The sequence below is a fragment of the Pantherophis guttatus genome, chromosome 4, assembly GCF_059756535.1.
Source record: "Pantherophis guttatus breed Tessera chromosome 4, ASM5975653v1, whole genome shotgun sequence".
In the NCBI taxonomy this organism is placed as follows: Eukaryota; Metazoa; Chordata; class Lepidosauria; order Squamata; family Colubridae; genus Pantherophis; species Pantherophis guttatus.
In genome coordinates this window covers 98169305-98194641 of record NC_142066.1, presented here as the reverse complement: position 1 = coordinate 98194641, position 25337 = coordinate 98169305, and the positions used below count along the sequence as shown (strand labels likewise).

The 25337-nt window shown below is 42.9% G+C and overlaps 1 protein-coding gene across 8 annotated transcripts in view; it reads right to left on the bottom strand.

The window, feature by feature from the left end:
- Window positions 1-25337, bottom strand: part of TOPBP1 (DNA topoisomerase II binding protein 1) — a 99840-nt gene that overhangs the window by 19749 nt on the left and 54754 nt on the right. For 4 of the 8 annotated variants that reach the window (XM_087892510.1, XM_087892513.1, XM_087892511.1 and 1 more), the window contains 5 exons: window positions 16477-16620; window positions 12780-12867; window positions 12425-12617; window positions 10760-10983; window positions 9850-10013 (listed from right to left, as the gene is read on the bottom strand). In XM_087892510.1, coding sequence (XP_087748636.1) covers window positions 9850-10013; window positions 10760-10983; window positions 12425-12617; window positions 12780-12867; window positions 16477-16620 — 813 coding nt within the window. Of the gene's footprint in view, window positions 1-9834; window positions 10014-10759; window positions 10984-12424; window positions 12618-12779; window positions 12868-16476; window positions 16621-25337 lie in introns of all 8 variants that reach the window. The other 4 variants (XM_060683702.2, XM_087892508.1, XM_087892512.1 and 1 more) reach the window with 1 other exon arrangement.

Here is a 25337-nt window from a genome sequence, read left to right as displayed (position 1 = left end):
GGCCTGTTGCTTACGTACCTGGCTCCCTGCCGCGTGGCAACAGCCGTACCTGAGCTACTTGACGTGATAGCCATGGTGGCAGTAGATACACCCAGGCTTTTAGTCATGGGTGATTTCAACTTGCCATCCGTTGGTGAAACGTCTGAGGTGGCTCGGGAGTTCATGGCTTCCATGATGGCCATGGACCTGACCCAGTTAGTTCATGGCCCTACTCACAGGGGAGGGCACACTCTGGACTTGATTTTTGTCTCTGGCCAGTGGTTGAGTGCTCTTATTATAGGGAATATAGACATGGAACCCTTGTCACGGACTGACCACTCACTCCTTCGCCTGGATCTTCGAACCGCTACCCCTCACCGCAGGGAGGCGGACCCAATTAGATGGATCTGCCCCAGGTGCCTGATGGATCCTGATAGGTTCCAGATGGAGTTTGGGCCATTTCCTGAGGATCTAGCACATGACTCGGCTGAGGACCTGGTAGCCGCCTGGGATCGGGCGGCTGGTGGGGCCTTGGACCGAGTCGTGCCTTTGCGGCCTCTGACCTGGTGCCGATCCCGGGCGGCTCCTTGGTTTACTGAGGAGCTGAGGGAAATGAAGCGCTGGAAAAGACGCCTGGAGAGCGGTTGGAGGGCCAGTCTCGCTGAATCTGATCGAACACTGGTAAGGTCGCATATTAAGGCCTACCTAGTGGCGATAAAGACGGCAAAGTTTAATTACTTTTCTGCCTCTATTGCGTCATCAGGGAATCGTCCGGCCGCCCTGTTCAGAGTGACCCGCTCCCTGCTCCATCCGGGAGTGCAGGAGGATCCCTTGGAAGGCAGGGCGGAGGATTTCAGACAATACCCGTATGACAAAATCGCTCAGATCTGGGGGGATTTGGACTCTGACTAGGTAGATCAGGGCAGGGTGACGAGGAATAGTCTTGAGAATGTTACCTGGGAGGAGTTTGATGCTGTGACTCCCGATGATGTGGACAGGATTTTGGGGAGACTTAGTGCGGCCACATGTTTACTGGACCCGTGTCCCTCCTGGTTGGTACTGGCTTCCCGGGAGGTTACACGAGGCTGGCTCCAGGGCGTCATTAATGCTTCGTTGAGTGAGGGTCACTTCCCCGCTGCCCTGAAAGAGGCGGTGGTGAGGCCTCTCCTCAAGAAGCCGTCCCTGGATCCAGCAATATTGGCTAACTATCGTCCTGTCTCCAACCTTCGCTTCATTGCGAAGGTTGTTGAGAGTGTTGTCGCGCAACAGTTTCCACAATTCCTGGAGGAAACATCCTATCTAGATCCGTTCCAGTCGGGTTTCAGGTCTGGGCACAGCACGGAAACGGCATTGGTCGCGTTGGTGGATGATCTCTGGAGGGCTCGGGACAGGGGTTATTCCTCTGTTCTGGTCCTATTAGATCTCTCAGCGGCTTTTGATACCATCGACCATGGTATCATGCTGCACCGGCTGGAAGAGTTGGGGGTGGGAGGCACTGTGTTGCGGTGGTTCTCCTCCTTTCTCTCCGACCGGTCGCAGTTTGTGTTGGCAGGGGGGCAGAGGTCAACCTCGAGGCCTCTCATCTGTGGAGTGCCACAGGGATCGGTCCTCTCGCCCCTTCTGTTCAACATTTATGTGAAGCTGCTGGGCGAGATCATCCGTGGCTTCGGGGTGAGATACCACCAGTACGCTGATGACACCCAGCTGTACATCTCCACCCCAGGCCACCCCAACAATGCCCTTGAAGTGATGTCCCAGTGCCTGGATCTGGATGGGGAGGAACAGGCTCAAGCTCAACCCTTCCAAGACTGAGTGGCTGTGGCTCCCGGCATCCCAATATAGTCAGTTGACTCCATCACTGACTATTGGGGGCGAGTCTTTGGCCCCCACAGAGAGGGCTCACAATATGGGAGTCCTCCTGGATATGCAGCTGTCCTTGGAGGAACATCTGACGGCTGTAACCAGGGGGACCTTTTGTCAGGTTTGCCTGATTCGCCAGTTGCGGCCCTTTCTTGATCGGGATTCCCTGTGCATAGTCACTCACGCCCTCGTCACCTCTCGCCTTGACTACTGCAACGCTCTCTACATGGGGCTCCCCTTGAAGAGCACCCGGAGGCTCCAACTGGTCCAGAACGCAGCAGTGCGGGTAGTGATGGGAGCAGCATGGCGCTCCCATGTGACACCGCTCCTGCACGAGCTGCACTGGCTTCCGGTGGTCTTCCGGGTGCGCTTCAAGGTGTTGGTCATCACCTTTAAAGCGCTCCATGGCATAGGGCGTAGCTATCTTTGAGACCTCCTGCTGCTACCGACGACCTCCCATCGACCCGTGCGCTCCCACAGAGAGGGCCTCCTCAAGGTGCCATCAGCCAAAATGTAGGCTGGTGACCTCCAGGGGAAGGGCCTTCTCTGTGGGGGCACCTACCCTCTGGAATCAGTTGCCCCCAGAGATAAGGAGAATCCAAGACCTCAGTGCCTTCCGTCGTGCCCTTAAAACCCACTTTTTCCAGCAAGCCGGGCTGGTTTAAGAAGAAATTTTTAATTGTTTTAATTGGTTTGTGATTTTTAATTTTTGGGCCAAATTTATATATATTTTAATTGTTTTTAATATTTGTATTTCATGTTCTTAATTCTGGCTGTACACCGCCCTGAGTCCTCAGGGAGAAGGGCGGTATATAAATTGGAAATAAAATAAAATAAAATAAAAAATAAAATAAAAATACATACGGTTAAAAACTCCGTGCAAAAAATTAGGGCCTCAATACCTTGGTCCATTCCGTATCCGGAAAGTGATTAATCCCGTTACCGTGGTTCTGCAATTGCCACCATATTTGGGAAAAATCCACCCCGTCTTCCATTCTAGTTTGCTGAAACCAATAGAGTGCCCGACAAATACCAAAGCCCCGGGCCCTGTAAAAGATGACCATTACAAAATAGACGGGATCGTGGACTCATGGGTCCGGCACGGTGGGTTACAATATTTAGTGAAGTGGAAGGGATATCCTTTAGCTGAAGCATCCTGGGTAGCTGCCACGGATCTTAACGCTACAAAACTCCTTAAGCGGTATCATGACACCAATCCTCAAAAACCTGGTTCCATAACCTAACCTCTTGTTTTCATGTCTTGCAGGTGGGCTCCTGGTAGAAGGGGCCGCCTGTCGAGTGTCAAGCCAACTCAACACTGAAGTGGGGAGGGGATATCCGGCAGGACCATCAGTGACGGGGCAGCTCTATTGCACGTTTCTGCTACGTTGTGACGATGGGTGGGGGGAGAGCGCTGATTACAGTCTCACACAATGGTGGTGGGGGGTGTTGAATCCAAAGAATAGGCGGTCGGTCACCCCACAGCCGGGACAGAGCTATGTGAAGGGAGGGAGAGCCGTTCCCGGCCACTGCAAAAGAGGGGCGGGGGCACAGCCCGGAAGTACTGTCAATTGGCTAGAGATGCTCCCGGTTTAATTTGATTATTGTTGAAAGGGCGCTGGGAGGCAGCCGCTCCCAACGCCGACTTTATGTTCCTTGAAACGTTCATGTATGACTCCACGGGATATGAGGATTAAACCTGTTAACAACCTCGTTAACAACCAGCTCGGAGAGCAGAATATGACAGCTCCCTTAGTCACCCCAGAAGGATACCATGGTCAATGGTATTGAAAGCCGCTGAGAGGTCAAGTAGTACCAAGACAGAGGAATGACCCCTGTCTCGGCTCGCCAGAAATCATCCATCAGCGTGATCAAGGCAGTTTCCGTGCTATAGCCAGGTCTGAAATCGGACTGAAAAGGGTCCAGATAATCCGTTTCATCCAATGACTGCAGGAGCTGAAGTGCCATCACCTTCTCTACAACCTTTCTCACAAAGGGCAGGTTGGAGACTGGATGAGTTTTTTAAATTCTGCTGGGTCCAGGGAAGGCTTCTTTAGGAGGGACCTTACAACCGCTTCCTTTAAGGGCTGCGGGAAGGACCCCTCCCTCAAGGATGCATTAACTAAAGCCTGGAGCCAGCCTTGTGTCATCTCCCTGCTGGCCGAAACCAGCCAGGAGGGGCACGGGTCCAACAAACAAGTGGAGGAACTCATCGCCCCTACAGCCTTGTCCACTTTCTCAGGAGTCACAGGCTCAAACTCATCCCACACAATAGGACTAAGACCTGCCCCCATCATCTCGGAGTTGCCCTATCAGAGTCCAGGTCCATCCGAATCTGAGCGACTTTATCTGACAGAAACTGTACAAATTCCTCAGCTCTACCCTGCAAGGGCTCCTTCATTCCCCCAACCTTAAGGAGGGAGTGAGTTACCCTAAATAGGGCGGTTGGGTGAGAATCAGCAGATGCAATAAGTGTGGAAAAATGTGAACATTTTGCCGCCTGTATCGCCACTAAGTAAGTCCTAACAAAGGCTCTTAAAAGTGTTCGGTCGGATTCAGATTTACTGGTCCTCCAGCGTCGCTCTAGACGTCTCTTTTGGCGCTTCATCTCCTGGAGCTCCTCAGTAAACCAGGGAGCTTTCCTGGATCAGCTGCCTGCAAAGGCACAATCCGTTCCAATAACCCAGACGCCGCCTTATGCCAGGCAGCCACTAGGGTCTCGGCCGGACTGTGGACAAGGGAGTCAGGTATCTCCCCAAGCTCCTTCTGAAACCCCTCAGGGTCCATTAGACGTCTGGGGCGGAACCACATAATTGGCTCCACCTCCCTGCGATGGAGGAGTGGCGTCTTAAAGTCCAGCCTTACCTGTATCCAAAAAGTCATGGGAACATAAATAGATGGAAAACCAAAGCTTTGCATGGACAGCACTTGAAAAACATTGAAGGAAAATGTGATAACAACTTTACATGGGCATGGCTTAAGATGGGAACCATCAAGAAAGAAAAGGAAGGTTTAATACTTGCTGCTCAAAAACAAGCATTACAAACTAATGCCATGAAAGTGAAGATACAAAAATCCACCAATAATCCAAATTGCTGACTTTGCAACAACAAAGTCGAAACTGTTTCACATTTAATATGTGAATGTAGCAAAATCGCACAAACTGATTACAAAGCTGGACATGACCGAGTTGCTAAATTAATCCACTGGTCATGATGTAAAAAATACGACTTACCTGTATCCAAAAAGTCATGGGAGCATAAAGTGGAAAAAGTTATAGAAAACGAGAAGGTGAAGATCTTGTGGGACTTTCGAATACAGATGGATTGTCATTTGGAACACAAAACGTCAGATATCACAGTTGTTGAAAACCGAAATGTACAATTTATTGACATCGCGGTACCAGGAGATGCCAGAGTCGAAGAAAAAGAACTGGAAAAAAATCACGAAATATTGCGACCTGGCCATCGAAACTACGCGATTATGGATGAAACATGTAACACTGATACCCATTGTCATCAGGGAACTTGGTACCATGTCCAAGAATTTTATAAGATACATCAACAAATAGCAGCTTCCTGCAATAACACCAGTGGAACTGCAAAAAACTGCCACTTGGAACATAGTACATCTTAAGAAGATACTTGATTGATACCTAGGACACTGGCAGCATTAGCACCAGTCAATGGTATTTGTGATGCATTTTTGAATGTTCAAGATGACTGACTTTCATGTTTAATGAATAAAGTAAATAATAATAATTTTGTTGTTCGTCATACAGTCAAACAGATGTTCAGACTGGATTTGGCACTATGGTCTACCTACTGAATCCTGTCCTAGGACTATCTGACCTACAAGGTCCCTTCCAAGTCTGTTAATCTGTAACCTAACCTGGGATAGGCAGAGGTGGATGTTTGATGGTTGTTACAGATATCGTTGCAGAATGTAAGCTGTTCTGAGTAAAGCTGCCTTTTGCAATTGACTGATAGTGAATTTGTCAATGCCAATGATGTTGAAGTGGTGCTTCAGTTGTTTTGGGATTGCACCCAAGGCACCTATTATTATTGGGACTACCTTTGCTTGCTTCTGCCACAGTCATTTTATTTCTATTTGCAGATCTTTGTATTTATATTTTATGGTTTTCTCCAGTTCTTTCTCTTCTATTATGCGGTCTCCAGGTAATGCCACGTCACTAGCCAGTTACTGACACATTCACTTTTTATCTTTTTTATCGACAGTATGCATTTGTTCTTAAGACTTGGTCTTGTGCAACCAGAATTAGTGGCTTTGTCTTTTCAACGTTCCTGCTCTTAATCATTTTCAAGTCTTGATTATATCTGTTTTCCCTGTTTTTTCCCCTGTATTGGCCCTGTATTGCTTTGTCTTCCCATGCCTCCATTCTGCTCTTCGTTTGGTCTTTCTTGTAGGCCAGTTTGCTCTCCAGTAATCAGTAAGCCTTCCTCGTATACTAATTTCAGTGCATCTTCCTCACTGTCCTTCAGATATTCTTCTAAAGCCCATTTTTTTCTTCAACTGTCTGATGTACTTGCGACATTCCACACCCATACATTTTCCTTGATAGGTATAGAGTCTGTTAATGATTCATTGTCATTATTTTTGGGTCTTTCTATCCAGGGCTGCTGCTGCTGCTGCTGCTGTTGTTATTATTATTATTGCAAAAGAGACTGATTGTATTAAAAGACAAATACACTTAGATCAAAGAGTTTTATAAACCATGTCAACATAAAAGTTTATAATCTAACCATTTGTTAGAAGTCTAGGTGCTACTAGACTATTGTTTTTCATGCAATAGATCAGCGGTTCTCAACCTGGGGGTCGTGACCCCTTTGGGGGTCGAACGGCCATTTCACATCGCCGGCCGTTCGCTTACCCCGCCCACTCCCAATCTATTACTGCCTCCTGAGTCCCAGCTGATGGCTAGAGGAAAAAAACTGTTTAAATTATTGCTGCGGGGCTTCAAAGGGCTGCCCTACAGCCAGTGGTGGGATTCTGCCGGTTTTAGGGGGTTTGGCCGAACCGTTTGTTAAATTGATGGCTTGCCCCGCCCCTCCGCACCACTATTTATTGCCAATAAATAGTGGTGGGCGAGGGGCGGGCGAGCCAGCAATTTAACAAATGGTTCGGTGTTTTTTTGTAATTTTATTGACCGTGGAGCTTCAGCATAGGCTAATTAGTCCTTGATTAGATCGGCTGCCGACTCTCAGCTGATTTGCTCTCAGCTGTTTTGCTCAGGGCTCTGCTGCTTGCTAGCAGATTTTTTTCCCCCTAGCTATGCTGAAAAACAAAACTGAAAGTAAAGTAGGCTGTTGGCTTTGCTGTTGCTGCAACATTGGAAAAATTAGGCAGGCAGATTTCTTTTCTTTTTCCTCACCAAAAAAGGTAGGTGCAAACCATGGGAAATTTAGGGAAAAAGAGGAGAGTTCAAGATTTTAAAACACAAAGGAAAAAAAGCTCTATTTAACTAGGGAATTGTAATAATTGAGATACTATTAATTGTATATTGTGTTGAAAGCAGAAATGGTTAAGTTGTGGTTTGGAGGAATATATGGGGGAAATTATTTGGTTTATTATTATTGGTAAATATAATAAATTGATTTGTAAGAAATTGGATTGCATGGAAATAATTGGAATATTCATGTTCATATTGATTAATATACAAAAAAGGTAGTTATATAACTAATTGATTTATATTAAAATGCTGAATTTATATTAACTGTAATAATACATAATTAACCAATGTGAGGATGGATATAAAAATAGATGACAATGGGAAGGGGTATAATATAGAATAGAAGGGAAAAATTGAATTTGATTAAGATTAGAGATGAGGATGAAGGGTAATATTGGTTTTTTACAAAAATAGATGAGAAATAAATATGGCAAAAAGGAAATATAGAAATTGTAAATTTAATTGAAATGACTAACCACTGTTTAAATTTGTGAACCGCCAAATACTCTGTTTAAAGAAAATACATTGTATGTTTGTATGTGTGTCTCTAATTATTGTTATTTATTCATATTTGTTCTCTTTTATTCTTTAAAGTTTAACAATTCATTCTTTATCTTAATATCTTTATATTTGTTTGGGGTTGGCTTTCTTCCCTTTCATCTTTTTTATTGTACAGCAATCTTTCTCCTCAAACCTACCACCTCTCTCTTTTCTTTCCTTCTTACTTTCTCTTCCTCCCCCTCTTCTTTTCCTCCCTACTTCCTCTTCCTTTCTCCTTTTCCTCTCTTCCTCCCTCTCTTACCCTCACTCCTACTCTAATTTCCCTTCCCTTCCTTCATCCCTCTCTATTACTGTATCCCTTTATGCATATGGACTACTCAGAGGGCTGAAAAAGTTATTTCTGATTGGTCCTCGCACTTTTGACCAGTCATCGAACTTACGACTGTCCTCACATTTTACGTTTTTGCCCTATCTTGTCACCATGGTGAAGAGAAGCAGTTGTGAAATGAGTGACATGGTTGTTAAGAATGCTACAATGGGCATAAATGATGACCAGTCATAAGTGTAAAGACCGGTCAAAAGTGCGAGGACCTGTCAGAAATCACTTTTTTCAGCCCTCTGGGTAGTCCTTTTGTGCATATGGACTACTCAGAGGGCTGAAAAAGTTATTTTTGACTGGTCCTCGCACTTTTGACCAGTCCTTGAATTTACGACTATCCTCACATTTTATGTTTTTTGCCCTATCTTATCACCATGGTGAAAAGAAGCAGTTGTGAAATGAGTGACATGGTTGTTAAGAATGCTGCACGGGCATAAATGTGAGGATGGTCATAAGTGTGAGGACCAGTCAAAAGTGCGAGGACCTGTCAGAAATGTCTTTTTTCAGCCCTCTGAGTAGTCCCTATACACATAGCCATGGCCACCCGGTCACATGACCAGCTAGCCACGCCCACCCAGTCACATGACCTCCAAGCCACGCCCACAAAACAAGCCACGCCCACAGAACCGGGAGTAAAAAAATTTAGAACCCACCCCTGGTTGGGGGTCACCACAACATGAGGAACTATATTAAAGGGTCGCGGCATTAGGAAGGTTGAGAACCACTGCAATAGATCAACAGAATTATATTTTGGAAATTATTTATTTGAATTAGTAAAATCTGTGCATACAGCTGAAATCAAGATTACAGCCTCACCTATGGAGAAAGAATTTTTTCCTCTCTAGATCAGGGTGTCAAACTCGGGGCCCACAGGCCAGATGTATCAGGCACTGGTCATGCCCATCCCCGTTTAAGCAAAGGGGGGAGAAGTCGCGATATGGAACGTGATGACAACATGATGCTGCAAGTTTGATATCCCTGCTCTAAATCATTCTAAAGGCATGCACATAGGTATCACATCTCTTTTTACTAATAAAGATGACCAATTACATTCGAATTTCTAGTATCTTAATCAAGAAGAATAAAGTCAGAAATAGTTAATTGCAATTAAATATTAGACTTAACTACTATGATTTTTTATTAGGAATTTTGATGTTTAACTTAGGGTTTCCTTTGAACTTTGCAGTATTGGCAGGATTTTAGTTTCCCCAGGCTTTCAACTAAATTTTAATCAAGGAAAAGGATTTCTGGCAGGGTAAGAAGAGAATTTAAACTGATCAATTTGATGAAAAGCCTGTTCAACTGTCTTCCAGATGATTTTTTATAAACATTTTAGAAAATTGTATCATTGGTCTACCTGGGGGATGAGAGAACTAAATTCATAGCCAGTTCAAATTCTGTGAAGTGAAACCTATTATTTTAACTACGAGTCACAATTTACTTTGTCTGGATTCAATATCTTCATTACTCTTTAGCAAGTAGAAGAAATTACAAGATTGAAAGTAATTGCTGGGAAACTATTGAAATGAACATTTTTGTTCTGTCTTGTACATCTACTAGCTATAATTTAAGATTAACTTATTGGCAGCTCCTCAGAATACTTCAAACTAGAGATACAATTTCTCAACTCTATGTATCCATTTACCATGATAGAACATACATTTCCTTTTGGCTGGGGAGCGACGGGAGGATTTGCCAATGGAAAAGCAATAGCAGGAGCCAATGGAGTTGGGATCAGATGATCTTCTTTTATCGGTGTTTCTGGATTTCTAATTAGAAGACTTGTGACCTCCACTGAATCAATTTTCGTTGAATCATTAATCTCTTAAATCAGAAAAATATTAGTGCATGATTTTTCATATTTGATGAAATTGAACAGTTTAGTAAGTAAAAACAAATAAAAATGGACCAGTAAAAAAAGAGCATGATTTAAACCTGAATACTGAAAAGCAAAGTTCACATGAGTCCAATACTCCAAGACAGCTATCTACTTAATTGTAGGTAACTATTTCAATGTAAATGGGATTTTCTTCTGAATAAACATGATTATGGCTACAACTCAAGCTTTATTTACACATGGAATAACAATATATAGAATGTAAACTCAATTACATATAAGATGAACATTGGGTTAATCCAAACATGTCACAAAACATGTTCTAAATTCTATTTCAGTCTCAGTATAAATTTCTGAATACAAACATTTTGCATGAGAAAGGATTTCAAATTCATCGACTATAAAAACATAAAAATAAAATGCCTTCCAGGCAGAGATTTTTTAAAAAAGAATAAAGCATTTAAAGTGCTCATTTGCAGAATAACAAATAATCCAGATAACCTTCACTATGTGATTCTTTGCTTTTGTATATAAATTTTAGAAGTTCCACAAGCTGTCAAACACCGGAATGAAAGCAATATACCTAATTCAGCCCAGATATCTTCCATGTCATAAATAAAAAATGTTGAAGGCAGCTAAAATGTGCAATATTTTTAACTACAGATTCTCATGCAATAATGAAATCCAAACTCAAATGCTGAAATGCCATTCTGCCATTTATGGTGCAACTTACCCATTTCAATAATTTCTGTATCACTCAAAGACTTTCTAAGTGAAAGTTCTCCTGGGGGCACTGCAGAAATTTGAATTTGTTCTGAATACTGTGAAGGACTGTTAGGCCACTGCAGATTGCTGGCAAGCCTTGCTCTCTCCTCTCTTGCCGTAGGATCATCCCAAATTATCTGTTCATTCTGGGATGGCTCAGTATTGACATCAGTTGCTCCATGATGTGACTGCCTGAGACATGAGGATATACAGCAAGTGTTTGAAAAAAATGAGGACATAACTTAAGCTGCTTTGAGCAGTCTTCCTAATATTACAGCCCCGAAATCTTAAAATATTCTAGCTACTGTGTTTCCCTGAAAATAAGAAAAGGCCTTATTTTTTTTTAACCCCCAAAATAAGTACTTGGATTTATTTTTGGGGAGGTCTTATTTTTTTGGAGATGCAGGAGGCGCGAGCTTGCCATACCTGGGGGGGGGGGGCACAGAACTGCAACCATCGGAGCTGGCGAGTCCAACAATGAGCAAGGCTGCGGCAGCAGTGGGACACATCAGGACAGCACTGGCCAGCCGCTTGTCAGGAGGCTGCTCTCCTGGCTGGGTCTGGCTGTGAGCAGCACTGGCAGGCAACTAGGTGCGCGGCTGGCACAAAGAACAGGTAGGCAATGGTGGCTACGGGACTTCCGGCGGCAGCACAACAAAGCCGCTTGTCAGCTGTTCACTCTTGCAGACATATATGCGCTTCCAGCCATGCTTCCCAGGACTCTGCACCATGCCGCCGGCCCGACCACACTGCTGCGACTGGATTTGCCATTGCCTGCCTTGCCACTTGCAGCCAGACCCGGCCAGAAGAATGGCCTACTGACAAGTAGCTGGCTAACGCTGTCCTTACATGTTCTGTTACTGCCACCTTGTTGCAATCCTGGAATATGCTGAAGGCTCGGAATGGGCATTTTTTGCGAACGGCTTGAAAATGGGAAGGGGGGATTTTCTTGCCTCTCACCCTGTTCTGAAGCTCAGCACAGACTGAGAACAGGATAAGAGGCAGGAAAATTCTTTCTCCCTATTTTCAAGCCATTCGCAAAAACGCCCCATTCCAAGCCTTCAGCAAATTCTAGAATTGCAACATTGAACATTGATTGCAACAAGGCGGTGGCGGCGGGACACATCAGTATAGTGCCGGCTAGCCACTCATCAGTAGGCTGCCCTCCTGGCCAGGTCTGGCCGTGAGAGGCACTGGCAGGCAACGGCGATGGGACCTCCAGTCGCAGCAGTGTGGCCGGGCCTGGTGCAAAGGTGGCCATGGCAAGGCATGATGCAGAGTCCTGGGAAGCATGTCTGGAAGCATGTGCACAGCCGCAGGGATGAACAGTTGATGAGTGGTTGTTTTGTGCTGCCGCTGGAAGTCCTGCTCTTTTTGCAGCTGCCACTAAGAGAAGGGACGCAGTAGGTAGGGTTTACGGGAGCTGCCTCCACGAGGCCATTCTGTGTGGATCGCAAGTGCATATGGGGCACATCGGTCATGTCTCCCCCGAGGAAATGACGGGGATGGCTGTGCAGGCACTTCCAAGACCTTATTTTCGGGGGAGGGCTTATTTTAGCGCATGCACTCAAAAGCCCGATTGGCCTTATTATCTGGAGAGCTCTTAGTTTCGGGAAAACATGGAAGTAGCTACCTTAAAGCTTCCAAAATTCTACTGCGGCCATTACGAGCAGAACGGGGTCCATCTGGAGTTGTTGGAGAATTCTCAAAACCATTCCGAGATAAAGAGTTCCTTTGTCTTTGCAACTTTGCTAATGATGTGGCAGTCATGATTTCTTGGAGCTGCTTCTGAAAGTTTGCCCTCATTTCCAATGTCTGTGTTAAAACTTAGATACAAAAAAATTATCAATAAAGAAACTATTACAATCAAAACACACCTGTGGCCTATTAAAAACTATAACAGATCCCTTTTTATGTGACACTTTTCCCATTCCACATTCTAAAAATTTTAAAAACTCAATAAAAAATTCTAGTACACAAAACGTTACCTCCTTTTGGTTCATGCTCCTTTTGTTCAACCTCATTTATTTGATCAATAATAACTTTTTTTGTATCGTTATCATTCAGTGAATTATTCTGAAATAATTGAATAACAAAACAAATCAGTGTTAAAAAATTACATACAAAAAGGCATGGGCAAAAAACTCAAATAAAACACTATAGGCATCAGAAACATTGAAATAGAATAGAATAGAATAAGAGTTGGAAGAGACTTTGGAGGTCTTCTAGTCCAACCCCTGCTTAGACAGGAAATCCTATACCAGGGGTGTCAAACTCGATTTCATTGAGGGCTGCATCAGGGTTGTTTGACCTTGGGAGCCTGGTTGGCCATGGCCAGCTCAACATCACTCGTGTCAGGGACCCTTGTGCTGGCTTGAGTGCTTGCAGCCCTACCGAGCTCCGTTTTCACTGGCAGAGGGTTGCAGGAGACCGTCGCAGCCAAAAACGGAGCTCAGGAGGACTGTGTGCATCCTCTGGAGCTCTGTTTTCACTGGCAGAGGCACTGCGGACCCATCCTTTACTGTTTCAAGGGCAGCCCTGTGGGCCAGATCTACGCACTCCATGGGCCAGATCCGTCCCCCGGGCCTTGAGTTTGACACCCCTGACCTATATCATTTCAGACAAATGGTTATCCAATCTCTTCTTTAAAAAAATCCAGTGTTGGAAAATTTACAACTTCTGGAGGCAAGTTATTCCACTGATTAATTGTTCCAACTGTCAGGAAATTTCTCCTTCTCCTAGTTCTAAATTGCTTCTCTCCTTGATTAGTTTCCACTCATTGCTTCTTGTCTTGCCCTCAGGTGCTTTGGAGAATAGCTTGACTCCGTTTTCTTTGTGGCAGCCCTTGAAATATTGGAACCACTGCTACCATGTCCTTCTTTTCATCAAACTAGGCATATCCAATTCCAGCAATGTTCTTTATATGTTTTAGCCTCCAGTCTCCTAATCATTTTGTTGCTCTTCTCTGCACTCTTTCGAGTCTCAACATCTTTTTTACATTGTGGTGACCAAAATAGTTTAGTTTAGTTTAGTTTAGTTTATTTGATTTGTATACCGCCCTACTCCCGAAGGACTCAGGGCAGTGAACAGCCAACAATAAAATACATAAATACACAAAATTTAAAAACCCGATAAAATCAAATTAAACTTTTTGGCCCAGACAAATTAAAATACCCCAATAATTTAAAAACAGATTAAAATTTACATATTTAAAAAGGGAAGAGATCAGGCCAAGCCCGCTTGATGGAATAAAAAGGTCTTCACAGCACGGCGGAAGGAGCGCAGATCCGGGATCCTCCGTATCTCCGGGGGGAGCTCATTCCAGATGATAGGTGCCCCCACAGAGAAGGCTCTCCCCCTAGGGGCCGCCAGTTGACACTGTTTGGCTGACGGCACCCGAAGGAGTCCCTCTCTATGAGAGCGTACTGGCTGGTGGGAGGCTATTGGTGGTAGTAGGCGGTCCCGTAAAATAGAATGGTTTGATTTTTTTTTAGAGAACTACAGCAAAGTGAGGATGTATGTGTCTATGTGTGTGTACACATAACTTCTAACTTAAAAACAGATCTGTTGGGAGGACATGGCTAGTGTCATGGTCGGATGACGCGTCCCTTGGGCACTTTGGGGGACAGCGCTGAATCCAGCTGCCCAACAGTCTGTTTGGATTGGAATCGCCTCGAAGGAGTGAGGAACGAAGAGAGCACGCTCTGCCGATCTCAGGGAGTCCACAAACTCCCTGATTGATCCAGAGAAGGCTCCCAAACCCGACGGAATGGAAAAGGTGACCATTGCATGCTGGACCAAAGCTGGGGAAGCTACAGGAAGGAAGCACTGAAGAGAGAGACTGTCAGTGTGATCGATCTGGTGAGCGATTTCCAACTTAAGACTTTTTTTACTAGAATTGAATTAAGAGTCCTCCTGGGAAGTAGGTCTCCAAAAAGGAGGTGGATTTGTTTTTTCTTTCCACCTCCCCTGTGAAGCGGTGAGAAGAGCTTTTTAAGCAGTTTTTGGAACAGGAAGTGAGGCTGGAGAAACTTTTAGAAAAGAGTGAAAATACCTTTTATTAAAAGCTGGATTGGATATCTCAAATATATTTTGGGATTGTAGAAAAGTTTGAATTCCACAACACTTGGATAAACTGATTTGTCTTCTTTGCTACAATTTCAATTTATTTTTCCCAAATATTAAACCGGATATACTATTTCAAAGAAAAAGGATAGGAGGAAGAGAGAGTAGCAGAGTCAGAATGCCATCTACTGACAGAAGTTGGAAGTGGAGATTGGGAGCTGCAGCTGCAGCCAGCCTTGAGAAATTGTGTAAATAAAGATATGAATTGACTATTAGAAATAATCTTGGTGTTACAAATTGGTCAGATTGAAAATTGAAATAGAGAGAGTAAGACTGAAACATGTTGTTTTTAAACAGCTTAGCTCTTGAAATTCAAAGGGAAAAAGGCAGTAAAAGACTTTAATTTTTTTTCTTCTTTCTCCTTTTTTTCTGGCTCTGTGAACTCTGAATACTTTCTTAGGCAATACAAAACAACTGGGTTTGGTGGGCCTATATGGATTACAATTTATTGATGTACTATCCTTTTTGACTGGATATTAAAGGATTAGGGTCTGAAGAACCAGAAGAAAACAACAAGCAGAAGAAAGGGGGTCAAAACATTGAAAATCTTGGAACCTTTGGATTTTTAGATTATAAGTGATTTGTGGTTTTACTTTTGGTTTTTTGTCTGCTCCCTGTTTTCTTTTCTTCTTCTTTTTTCTTTCTTTTTTTTGTCTTTGGGTTATAATTGGATACTTGGATAATTGGGAAGTATTTTATCAATGGTTGGAGAATAAAAAAGGAGTTTGGAAATGAAGAAGGCTAAAAAATAAATAGAAAATACATTAAGATAGAGATATAAATAAGATGAAAATTGTTAGTAGATGTATGATGAGAATAATGATGTTTAATGTTAATATAGTATTATCACTAGAAGATATTAAGAAGAAAATGGAAAGCTTTACAATGTTTAATTGTTTAATATACTATAACATTAAGTTTAGAGAAATAATGTGAATGTGAATGATGTTGTAAATGGTGAAAGAAGTTGCATAGAAATGCTTGTACCCAGACAACACACTGCTTAAGGAAAGATGGAATGTTTATCTTTGTAACTGAAAAAAAAAAAAATATATATATATATATATATATATAAAAAACAGATTTGTTATAAGCTAGTAATATATCATTAGCAAGTTCAGGATTTAGAAACATTTTATTTGCTCAACCCTAGTTAGGATAGAGCAGGGGTGTCAAACTGGCGGTCCGCTGGCCAGATGCGTTACGTGCAGTCCACACCCACCCAAACTCTGTGAATGGGAAAAACGTCACCAAACATCACATGACAGCAATGTGATGCAGTGAGTTTGACACCATGGGATAGAGCTATAACCCAAAGTATTCTATATTCAAAGCATTACTGGACTGAAGTATAAAATTTTAAACTTTTTTTAAAAAGTTACACATTTTAATAATGATGGTCTGATTATTTCTGTTATTCTATAGCAAGCAATGTTTTTAAAGTTCGGTATTATTTTAGCTCAAGTATGAATGAAAACAAATCAGAAAACAATTGTTGTTTATACATACAGATTAATATTATCAAACTAAATGGAAGAATAAAGTGAAAAAAATATATACTTTGTCTCCTTTCCCTTCTTTTCCAGCAGCATCAAACCTTTGTGAGAATCTGTCATCTTCCACACCACTAATATTCAAACTCATTTTAGGATTATATGTATGAGGATAAAGAGATTCAGCTAATCGTTTGTATTCTTGTGCACTCTGGGAAGAAAGAAAAGGTCAGATAAAGAGATTAATGCCACCACTTCAGAACAATAAATGGATAAATAAATAAATATTGTTAATAAATATTTTCTTCTTTCCTGCCTAATGGATAATAAACAAAGGATTACTTTTTTACCCACAGAAAGTTCCAGTAAAGATGAATTACTTAAGTGTCCTAGATCACAGCCCCCAACCTTTTGGGCACCAGGGACTGGTTCCGTGGAGAGAGGTTTTTCTGTGGACCAGAGTGGGAGTAGTTTTGTGTGCTGCCTGCACCCCACCAATGGAACTTTGCTTGCTTGTGCAGTCCAGTTTCTGGCATGCTGCGTACCTATGCCATTCTTCGGACCAGGGGTTGTGGACCACTTCCCTAGATAATCACTAATCAAAGCTCACTTGATCAGATGCATGAGATTAGAAAAGTAAGAGGCAGCCCAAAAGTGATGTACCATATTTTTCGCACTATAAGACACTCCAGACCATAAGACACACCTAGCTTTTGGGGAGGAAAACAAGAAAAAAAAATCTGCCTCTGCCTCCATCTCCCAGCAATTTGTCTCCTTGCAGTAAACAGCAAACAGCCTGGTCAGCTTCAGCACAGCCTGATTTAGCACAAGCAGCTGATTGGTGGTTGGATCAGCCTCCCAGAATACCACCTATCAGCTGTTCCAGGCAGTGGGGATCACTGCCACCCACTACCACCTCCATGCGCCCCATTTTCAGCCTCCGCGCATCCCATTTCCAGCCTGTTCAACAGTGGGGATTGCCACTACCACCTATCGCTGCTGCGATCCCTGTCGCCTGGAACGGGCCAAAAATAGGACATCCAGAGGCCAAAAATGGGGTGCGCGGAGGCAGCGGTGATCCCTGCAACCTGGAACATCTGATCAGCAGTATTCCGGGAGGCCGATCCAACCGCCAATCAGGTGCTCGTGCTAAATCAGGCTGTGCTGAAGCTGACCTTGCTGTTTGCTGCAAGGAGGCAAATTACTGGGAAGCAGAGGCCGAAGGGTGGGAGCCGGCGGGTGGGCAGGGCATTTGCTCTATAAGACACACAGACATTTCCACCCACTTTTTTGGGGGAGGAGTGCGTCTTATAGACTGAAAAATATGGTAATGCAAGAAGAAATAATTTATTACACTTCTGATCCCATCTTTCCAGTCTTATCTTTTGGGGGAAGGAAAAAAATTAAGACTTTAATTGCGTGACATCATCATCTCCATTATAGTACTGCTGCCGCTGCCACCAATGCTACTATTGCTGAAGAAGGAATGCAGAATTTCTTCATTCAAATACAGAAGATAAACTGTTTCCAACGCAGGTAATTTAAGTCTTTATTCTGCAATTCCCAAACCAAGTATAACATTTTTATTTCTGTCACATTTAAGGTCTCAAATTAATCAGTGGCTTTTCACAATTCCCACCATTATGAACCGGTTTCCTTTACCTTTTATGGAAATCACAGCTATCATATTATAAAATGTCTACAATAAAAGTAAAACAAATAACAAAATAATTGGAATGGAGATGGGCAAATTATGGCCCTTATTTTAAAAGGACATAAACATAGGCACACATAAAAAGAATGTACTGTATGAGTCTTTAAAACAAAGAACAGTAAAAAAGAGAAAATCATTTTTCTTTTGAAGGGACCATGTATGGCTAATTTTATTTGTGCAAGTTATATCCTTCCCTAGCAATCTACTAATTAGAGGAGGAAGGAAAAACAGACAGTGTTTGTAAATTAGAATGAGATCTTAGATAATTTTTGCGTCAGTGGCTTGTCTGTTACCTAAGATTCCACTGGACTCCAGTCCCTGAGATATTTTTGCAACAGATTTTATTTTTAAAATTTTAATTTAAACAAGTGTGCTCCACTGTTCAAATACATTCTTTGATTCAGAAACTTCAGTTCTTACTTAACAACATCTATTGTTATCTTTTTAGGACAGTGCTTCATTAGATGGCGAAGAAACAAGATGGCATCAATGAAGGAAGCATTGTTACACACAGGAAGAAAAGTTACTATTAAATTAAAATAAAACGGTAGGAGGTGGAGAAGGAAAGATAAGTCATAGAAAAAGAAAAAAGATTGGAAAAAGGAAAAGGAGAGGAAGATTGGCGAAATTAGGAGAGAAAGAAGCCCAACTGCATCCAAGAGGCCTACCCAAGAGACCAGAGGCCCATTGAAATGAGGTGAGTGGAGAGGCAAATTGCCTGAGGGCATGCCGCAAGAGTAATTTGGAGCTAAACAACTGAATAAGAGATAAATGTTATGAATTAGTTAAATAAATGAATTTAGGAGTGGAGGAAAGCATGATTCTGGAAATCAGTGAAAGCAAAGCTGTGACCCAGTTTTACAAATAAGGTAGGAGTGGAGGAAAGCATCATACTGGAGAACAGTTAAAGTAAGTTGGGAACCAGTTAAAAATAAAAATATAAGTTAGGAGTGGAGGAAAGCATAGCTGGAAAACAGTTAAAGCAAAGCTGTGAACCAGCCAAAATATTGAGTTAGGAGTGGAAGAAAGCATACGCTGGTTAACAGTTAAAGCAAAATTGTGAACTAGCTAAAAATAAAAAGTTAGGAGTGGAGGAAACTATACCTGGGGATCAATTGAAATAAAGTTGTGAAGCAGTTAAAAATAGGGGTAGGAGTGGAGATAAGCATTGCTGGAAAGCAACTACTTGAGTTGTGAACCAGTTTTATAATAGATTTAGGAGGAGTTAAGGAGAAGGTTGGTGTGCAGTTAAAATTATACTGTGAACCAGCTAAAATAATTAAGATAAGGAGTGGAAGGAAGCATTGCTGGAAAGCAGCTGATTAAGATGTGAACCAGCTAAAAAATAAATTTAGGAGGAAGTGAAAGAGATTTTACCAGAGAATAGTACCTAAGCTGTGAACCAGTTTAAATAAATACAGATAGGAGTATTGGAAAATACAGCTGGGAAATAGATATTTAAACTATGAACCAGTTAAAAATTAGATTCAATAAAATATGAGAATAAACTTGAAATAAATAAAATAAAGTATTGTGGAAGTAACAAACTATAAAAGGAAATGTTGATTGTTTATGAAATGACTTTAAGAGAGGAGGAAAATACTTTTTGTCAAGATTATGGATATTAGATGTCATTTAAGAGAAGTAAAATATAGATTTGAGGTAATGGGTTTTAGGATTGAGGAATATATATGAAACATTGATTGTTAAAATGATAAAGATTTAGAACAGTGTTTATTGCTTAGAATTTTGGGTGTAATAGTAGAATGATAAATGTTTAGAATAAGATTTTCTTTCTTTCTTTTTTTTTTTAAGATGTAAATTGATAAAATTTGGAACAAAATTGATTGAGGGAATGTGAATAATTGTACTTATTTTATGCCGGACCAAACCCTTGCTCTAAAATGATATATTTTATGTTTTATGTTTAAAAAAAATGAAAAAAAAATGAAAAAAAAACCAAAACCCAACCGGCAGTGAGCAAGTGGCAGCTGCAGAGCAGGGCAGAAAATCAGCTGTGGGATGGAGAGGCCAGCAGACCGAGGGCAGCGGAATGACCAGCAGAGAACAAAGAGGTGCAGATGAGAGAGTAGAGCAGGGAAGAGAGAGAAGATAGGTAAGCTTGCTGGTGATCATCCAGGCAGTCTTGTTTGCTGGTGGAAGCAGTGTCCCCAGGGCAACGGACCAGCAAATGGGAGCCACATAGCTGCAGAGCAAAAAGCAGTGGCAGCGCAGCAGAGAGAAGAGCCAGCAGCAGGAAGGGGCAGCACAGTGAGCTAGAGCCTGAGAGCAGTGCAGAGAACAACGGGGAAAGATATGGTGGAGCTGAGTGGCAGGCTGAGCATAGACCAGATAGTGGAGCTGAGCCAACTGGAAAGCTCAGCAGGCCAAGAAAGCTGACCAGAACAGAGACGAGGCCAAAAAGACCCGAGCACCAAAAGACAGAACAGAGCTGGCAAAGAAAACAAGAGGCCAGAGCAACGAACAACAAAAGTGCAGGCAACAATTTAAGTCTGAGGTCCCAATAGGCAGGGAGGAAAGACCCCAGTAGAGAATAAAAATAAATACAAAACAGAAAATAAAAGATAAATAAATAGGCAAATAATAAGGACAAGAGTGGAACACTAGAAATTAAGGAAAAATAAGTTCAATCAAATAAATAAGGCAAATCTTAAATAATAAGGTAGGGAGGAACAGCAGCTCAAAAACTTTAAAAATATATAGGGAAGAAAAGGATAAATAAAACTAACATAAGCAAGTTAAATAAATAACAAGGTTTTAAAACAAGCACAAAAAGTCATAAAAAAGGATAGGGGGGGGGAAAAAAAAAAGAAAAACATAATTTTTTACCTTTAAAAGAACCAGCAAAAAGAAACAAACTCATGGAACAGGTGACTGATACTATTGTGGTATGCAATATATGTTCCATGTTTGTGCTTATGAGCAAAGAACATCCAAATTATAAATGTATTAAATGTAAAATTTGTGAACTACTAGAGGAAAAAGTAAGGGATCTTGAGGCAACTCTAGCCAAACTCCAACCTACGCAAGAAAGCTATACCCAAATCAAACCAATAATGAACAAATAATTCCCAGAGAATTTAACCCTGCTGATAAACCCTTGGAAGACAAATGGAAGTTTGTCACATATACCATGTTTCCCCGAAAATACGACCTACCCTTAAAATAAATCCTAGCCTGTTTTTTTGGGATGGGCCTAATTATAAGCCCTACCCCCAAAATAAGCCCTAGTGAAGTGGGTGGACTTGGTACAACAGTCAGCCCTTCCCTTCCCTGGTCACCTCATGGCTGCTCAGCCCCTTAATCACAGCCTGTGGATCAGCTGAGCCAGTGAGAGCCGCGAGTTCTGTCTCTCTGGGCTCCTGGAGATATTTCTAGCACATTCTTGCTAGCCACAGCCCTGCCCACGGCACCAGGCATCCTCACAGTCAAAGGCCCTTCTATTCTGCAGCTCACCTTGTGGCTCTGGAGCAGGCGGTGACCACAGTTTGCACTCCGCCAGGCTTGGAGCTCGGGTGTTGCTGTTGCTACAATGAGGCAGAAAGCCATGCGGTCCGTCGGAATCAATTCCCACACGCCTCTACCCGGATGCTGCTGCTTGAGAAAAGGATGATCAGCAGGCATTTCTGGAAGATTGTGGGAAGCGTGTGCTTATGGTAGAAGCAAAGCGCAGCCTATCCCTTTCAAGCAATCAAATGTCTCTCTCTCTCTCTCTGTGGGTGTGTATGAGGGAGGGAGGGAGGGAGGGAGGGAGAGAGAGAGAGAGAGAGAGAGAGAGAGAGAGAGTGAGAAACAGTGGAGGGGAGTAACAAGAATTGCAGGCAACACTGTTTGAAAGTCTGTCTGTCTGTCTCTCTCTCTCTCTCACACACACACACACACAAATGGCAGACGGCAACTGGGTAAGGTGACTGAGCCTCCCCCGCCCAAAAGCAGCATGCAGCCTCTCACAGTAACAGGAATTGCAGGTAATTCTTGAAGATTGTGGGAAGTGTGTGCTTATGATAGAAAAAGCACAGCCTGTCCCTTTCAAGTTATCGCTTGAGAAAAGGACAATCCCCCTCCCCATTTTCCTGTCAATTTTCCTTTTCTCAAGCGACATTTGATTGCTTGAAAGGGACAAATGTGTGTTTGTGTGTGAGTGAGTGAGTAAGAAAGAGAGAGAAACGGTGGAGGAGAGGAAACCCTTTCAAACAGTATTGCCTGCAATTCTTCTCTCCGTTGTTTCTCTTTCTTTTTCTCTCTCTTTCACACACACACACACACACACACACACACACACACACACACACACAGACATTTCATTGCTTGAAAGGGACAGGCTGCGCTTTGCTTCTATCGTAAGCACACACTTCCCACAATTTTCCAGAATTGCCTCCCGATTCCAACGGGCCACATGGCTTTTTGCCTCATTGTAGCAGCAGCATGAGCAACACCCAAGCTCCAGGCCTGGTAGAGCACAAACCGTAATTGCCATCTACTCCAGAGCCGCAAAGTGAGCTGCGGAAAAGAGGGGCCCTCAGCTGCGAGGTTGCCTGATGCCATGGGCAAGGCTGGGGTTAGCAAGAGTGTGCCAGAAACATCTCCAGCCGCCTGGAGAGACAGAACTCCCAGCCCTTGCTAGCTCAACTGATCTGCAGGCCGTGATTAAGGGGCCGAGCAGCCATGATGACTACGCTCATCGCCTCCTGCACCTCAAAAAAATTAAGCCCTCCCCCCAAAATAAGCCCTAGCCATTTTTTGGGAAGTCAAAAGAAAATAAGACCGGTTCTTATTTTCGGGGAAACATGGTAGAAGGAAACACAATAATCAAAGAAAGAAACGGCATACATCTAACAAACTCCTACTGCCCAATCTAACCCAACCAGAAGCAGCCCCATTAAAACCAAGCAATTGATTTCTCCCCCTAGATGAAAATATGCAGACCCACAGTCTTCCCCTCCAAGAAAACATGCAGACACCTAGAAAAGAGGCAGCATCAAATATTCCTTAAAAAGTCACATCAACAAACTCACCTGAGATAAACAGAAAAGCACCCCAGACTGCACCCCCCCCCCAAAAAAGGAAGGCAAGTGTTGGTGATAGGAGATTCTATTCTCAAAGGAAGAGAACAAGCCATCTGCAGATCAGATATACCATCTAGGGAGGTATGTTATCTCTCTGGAGCAAAAATCAAAGATGTGGCTGAGAACCTAACCTAAATAATTAGGCCCACAAATTACTACCCTTTCCTCCTCCTTCACAGTGGGACGAATGACACAACGAAAAACCTGAGTGCAATATTGAGAGATTATAAACAACTAGGCAACAAAGTTAAGGAGCTAGGAGCACAAGTGATGTTCTCATCAGTATTCCCAAGAAAGGGCAACACCCATTGAGGGAAAAAAGAATTCTAGAAATAAACCACTGGCTAAAGGGTTGTTGTCACAAGGAAAACTTTGGTTTCCTGGCCTGCATTACCTTCAGAAAGGACTCTTGGCAAGGGATAGGCTGCACCTCACAGAAACAGGAAAAAATGTACTCAGAAAAAGACTGGCCCAACTCATCAAAAGAGCTTTAAATCAAAGATAAGAATCGATGATTAAAAAAAATATATGGATTTTTAAAGAATTCAAATCAGATTTTTAAAAAAATCAAATTTATTTTAATAAAATGCTTTTGGAGTAAAAATCTATCTAAAGATAGTTTTCTATTTAAGATACATTAATAATTTAGTTTATTCAATATGAAATGGAGCTTAGTTATGTAGAATGAGGCTATTTATTCTTCAATACTGGGTCTGTCAGTGAGTCAACAGCAGGTCAGAGGAGGAGCTGCTGTGGGGCAGATATGATAGTTGCTCTTTAAAATAATGATTTTAAACGATTTGATTTAAATCAAATCCATCCTGCTTTAAACTAAAATTGAAGGAGGAGGGTGACCAATCTTTAGAATCTCTAGAACACAAAACCAACCCTAAATCCCAAGAAAACAAATCAAACAATGAGGTAGGGAGTGATGAGAAAAAACCTCAAACAACAACTAAGAGATGCAAGAAACATACCCACAGACAGGCATAAAAGTCTTAAATGCTTATATACAAATGCTCAAAGCTTGGGGAACAAATAGGGTGAACTAGAAGCAATAGTACACGAGAGTAGATACGACATAGTTGCCATTACAGAAACCTGGTAGGACGAAACCCATGATCGGAATGTACTGATGGATGGATATAAATTGTTCAAAAGAAACAGATCAACAAAAAGAGGTTGAATTGCACTTTATGTAAGAGATCACGACACATCTACAGAAATGCACATGATGAAAGATAAAACCCCTCCAGAATCTATTGTATTTCCCCAAAAATAGGACATGTCCCGAAAATAAGGCCAAGCCTGATTTTTGGGGTGGGCATAAATATACGCCCTCCCCCGAAAATAAGCTCTAGTGAAGGGGTGGGTGTGGCCAGCACAGGAGGCAACCCTTCCATTCCCCAGTCACTTCCTGGAGGTTCAGCCCTTAATTGCTGTCCACTGATCAGCTGAGCCTATGAGGACTGTGCAACTTGGCCCAGATCTCCAGAACACCTCCCCAGCTGCCAGCCTCCTCCCCCTTTTCCTGCCGATCTTTTTTTACTTGGGATCGGAGCACAGACACACATCCCCAAAATGCTCCATCTGAAGCCTTCAGCCTTGCAATTCTGGAAGGGGCATCTGTGTTGTGATCCCAAAGAAAGAATGGTGTGTGTGTGTGTGTGTGTGTGTGTGTGTGTGTGTGAGAGAGAGAGAGAGAGAGAGAGAGAGAGAGTGAGAGAGAGAGGGGTGGGGGAGATGAAGCAGGTGAAAAGTATTTGAGCGCCCAATAGGCGTCGGCCTGCATTGTCAAATGTTTGGACTGCTGAGTGCCGGCCTGTATGCCTATTTGGTGCTGCAGGGGCCGGGGTACAGCTACGCTGAGCCAGGTGCTTTTCGGACCCTGGCGGCCACTGCAACTCTCATGCCAGCTCTGCGCACAGCTGGCCTGAGAGCTGCAGCACCCACCAGACCCAGGACTGTAGCCTGGCACCTGCAGCACCAAGTAGGCGTCCAAGCTGCCACTCAGGAGCCCAAAGAAGATACCTTCCTGCCGTGTCCAGCTGGGGAGCGGTTCCCAGGGCTGCCTGATTCTCAACCAGCTGGCTGCATGGTAGGAGGGGGCTTCCTGAAAGAGAGGCT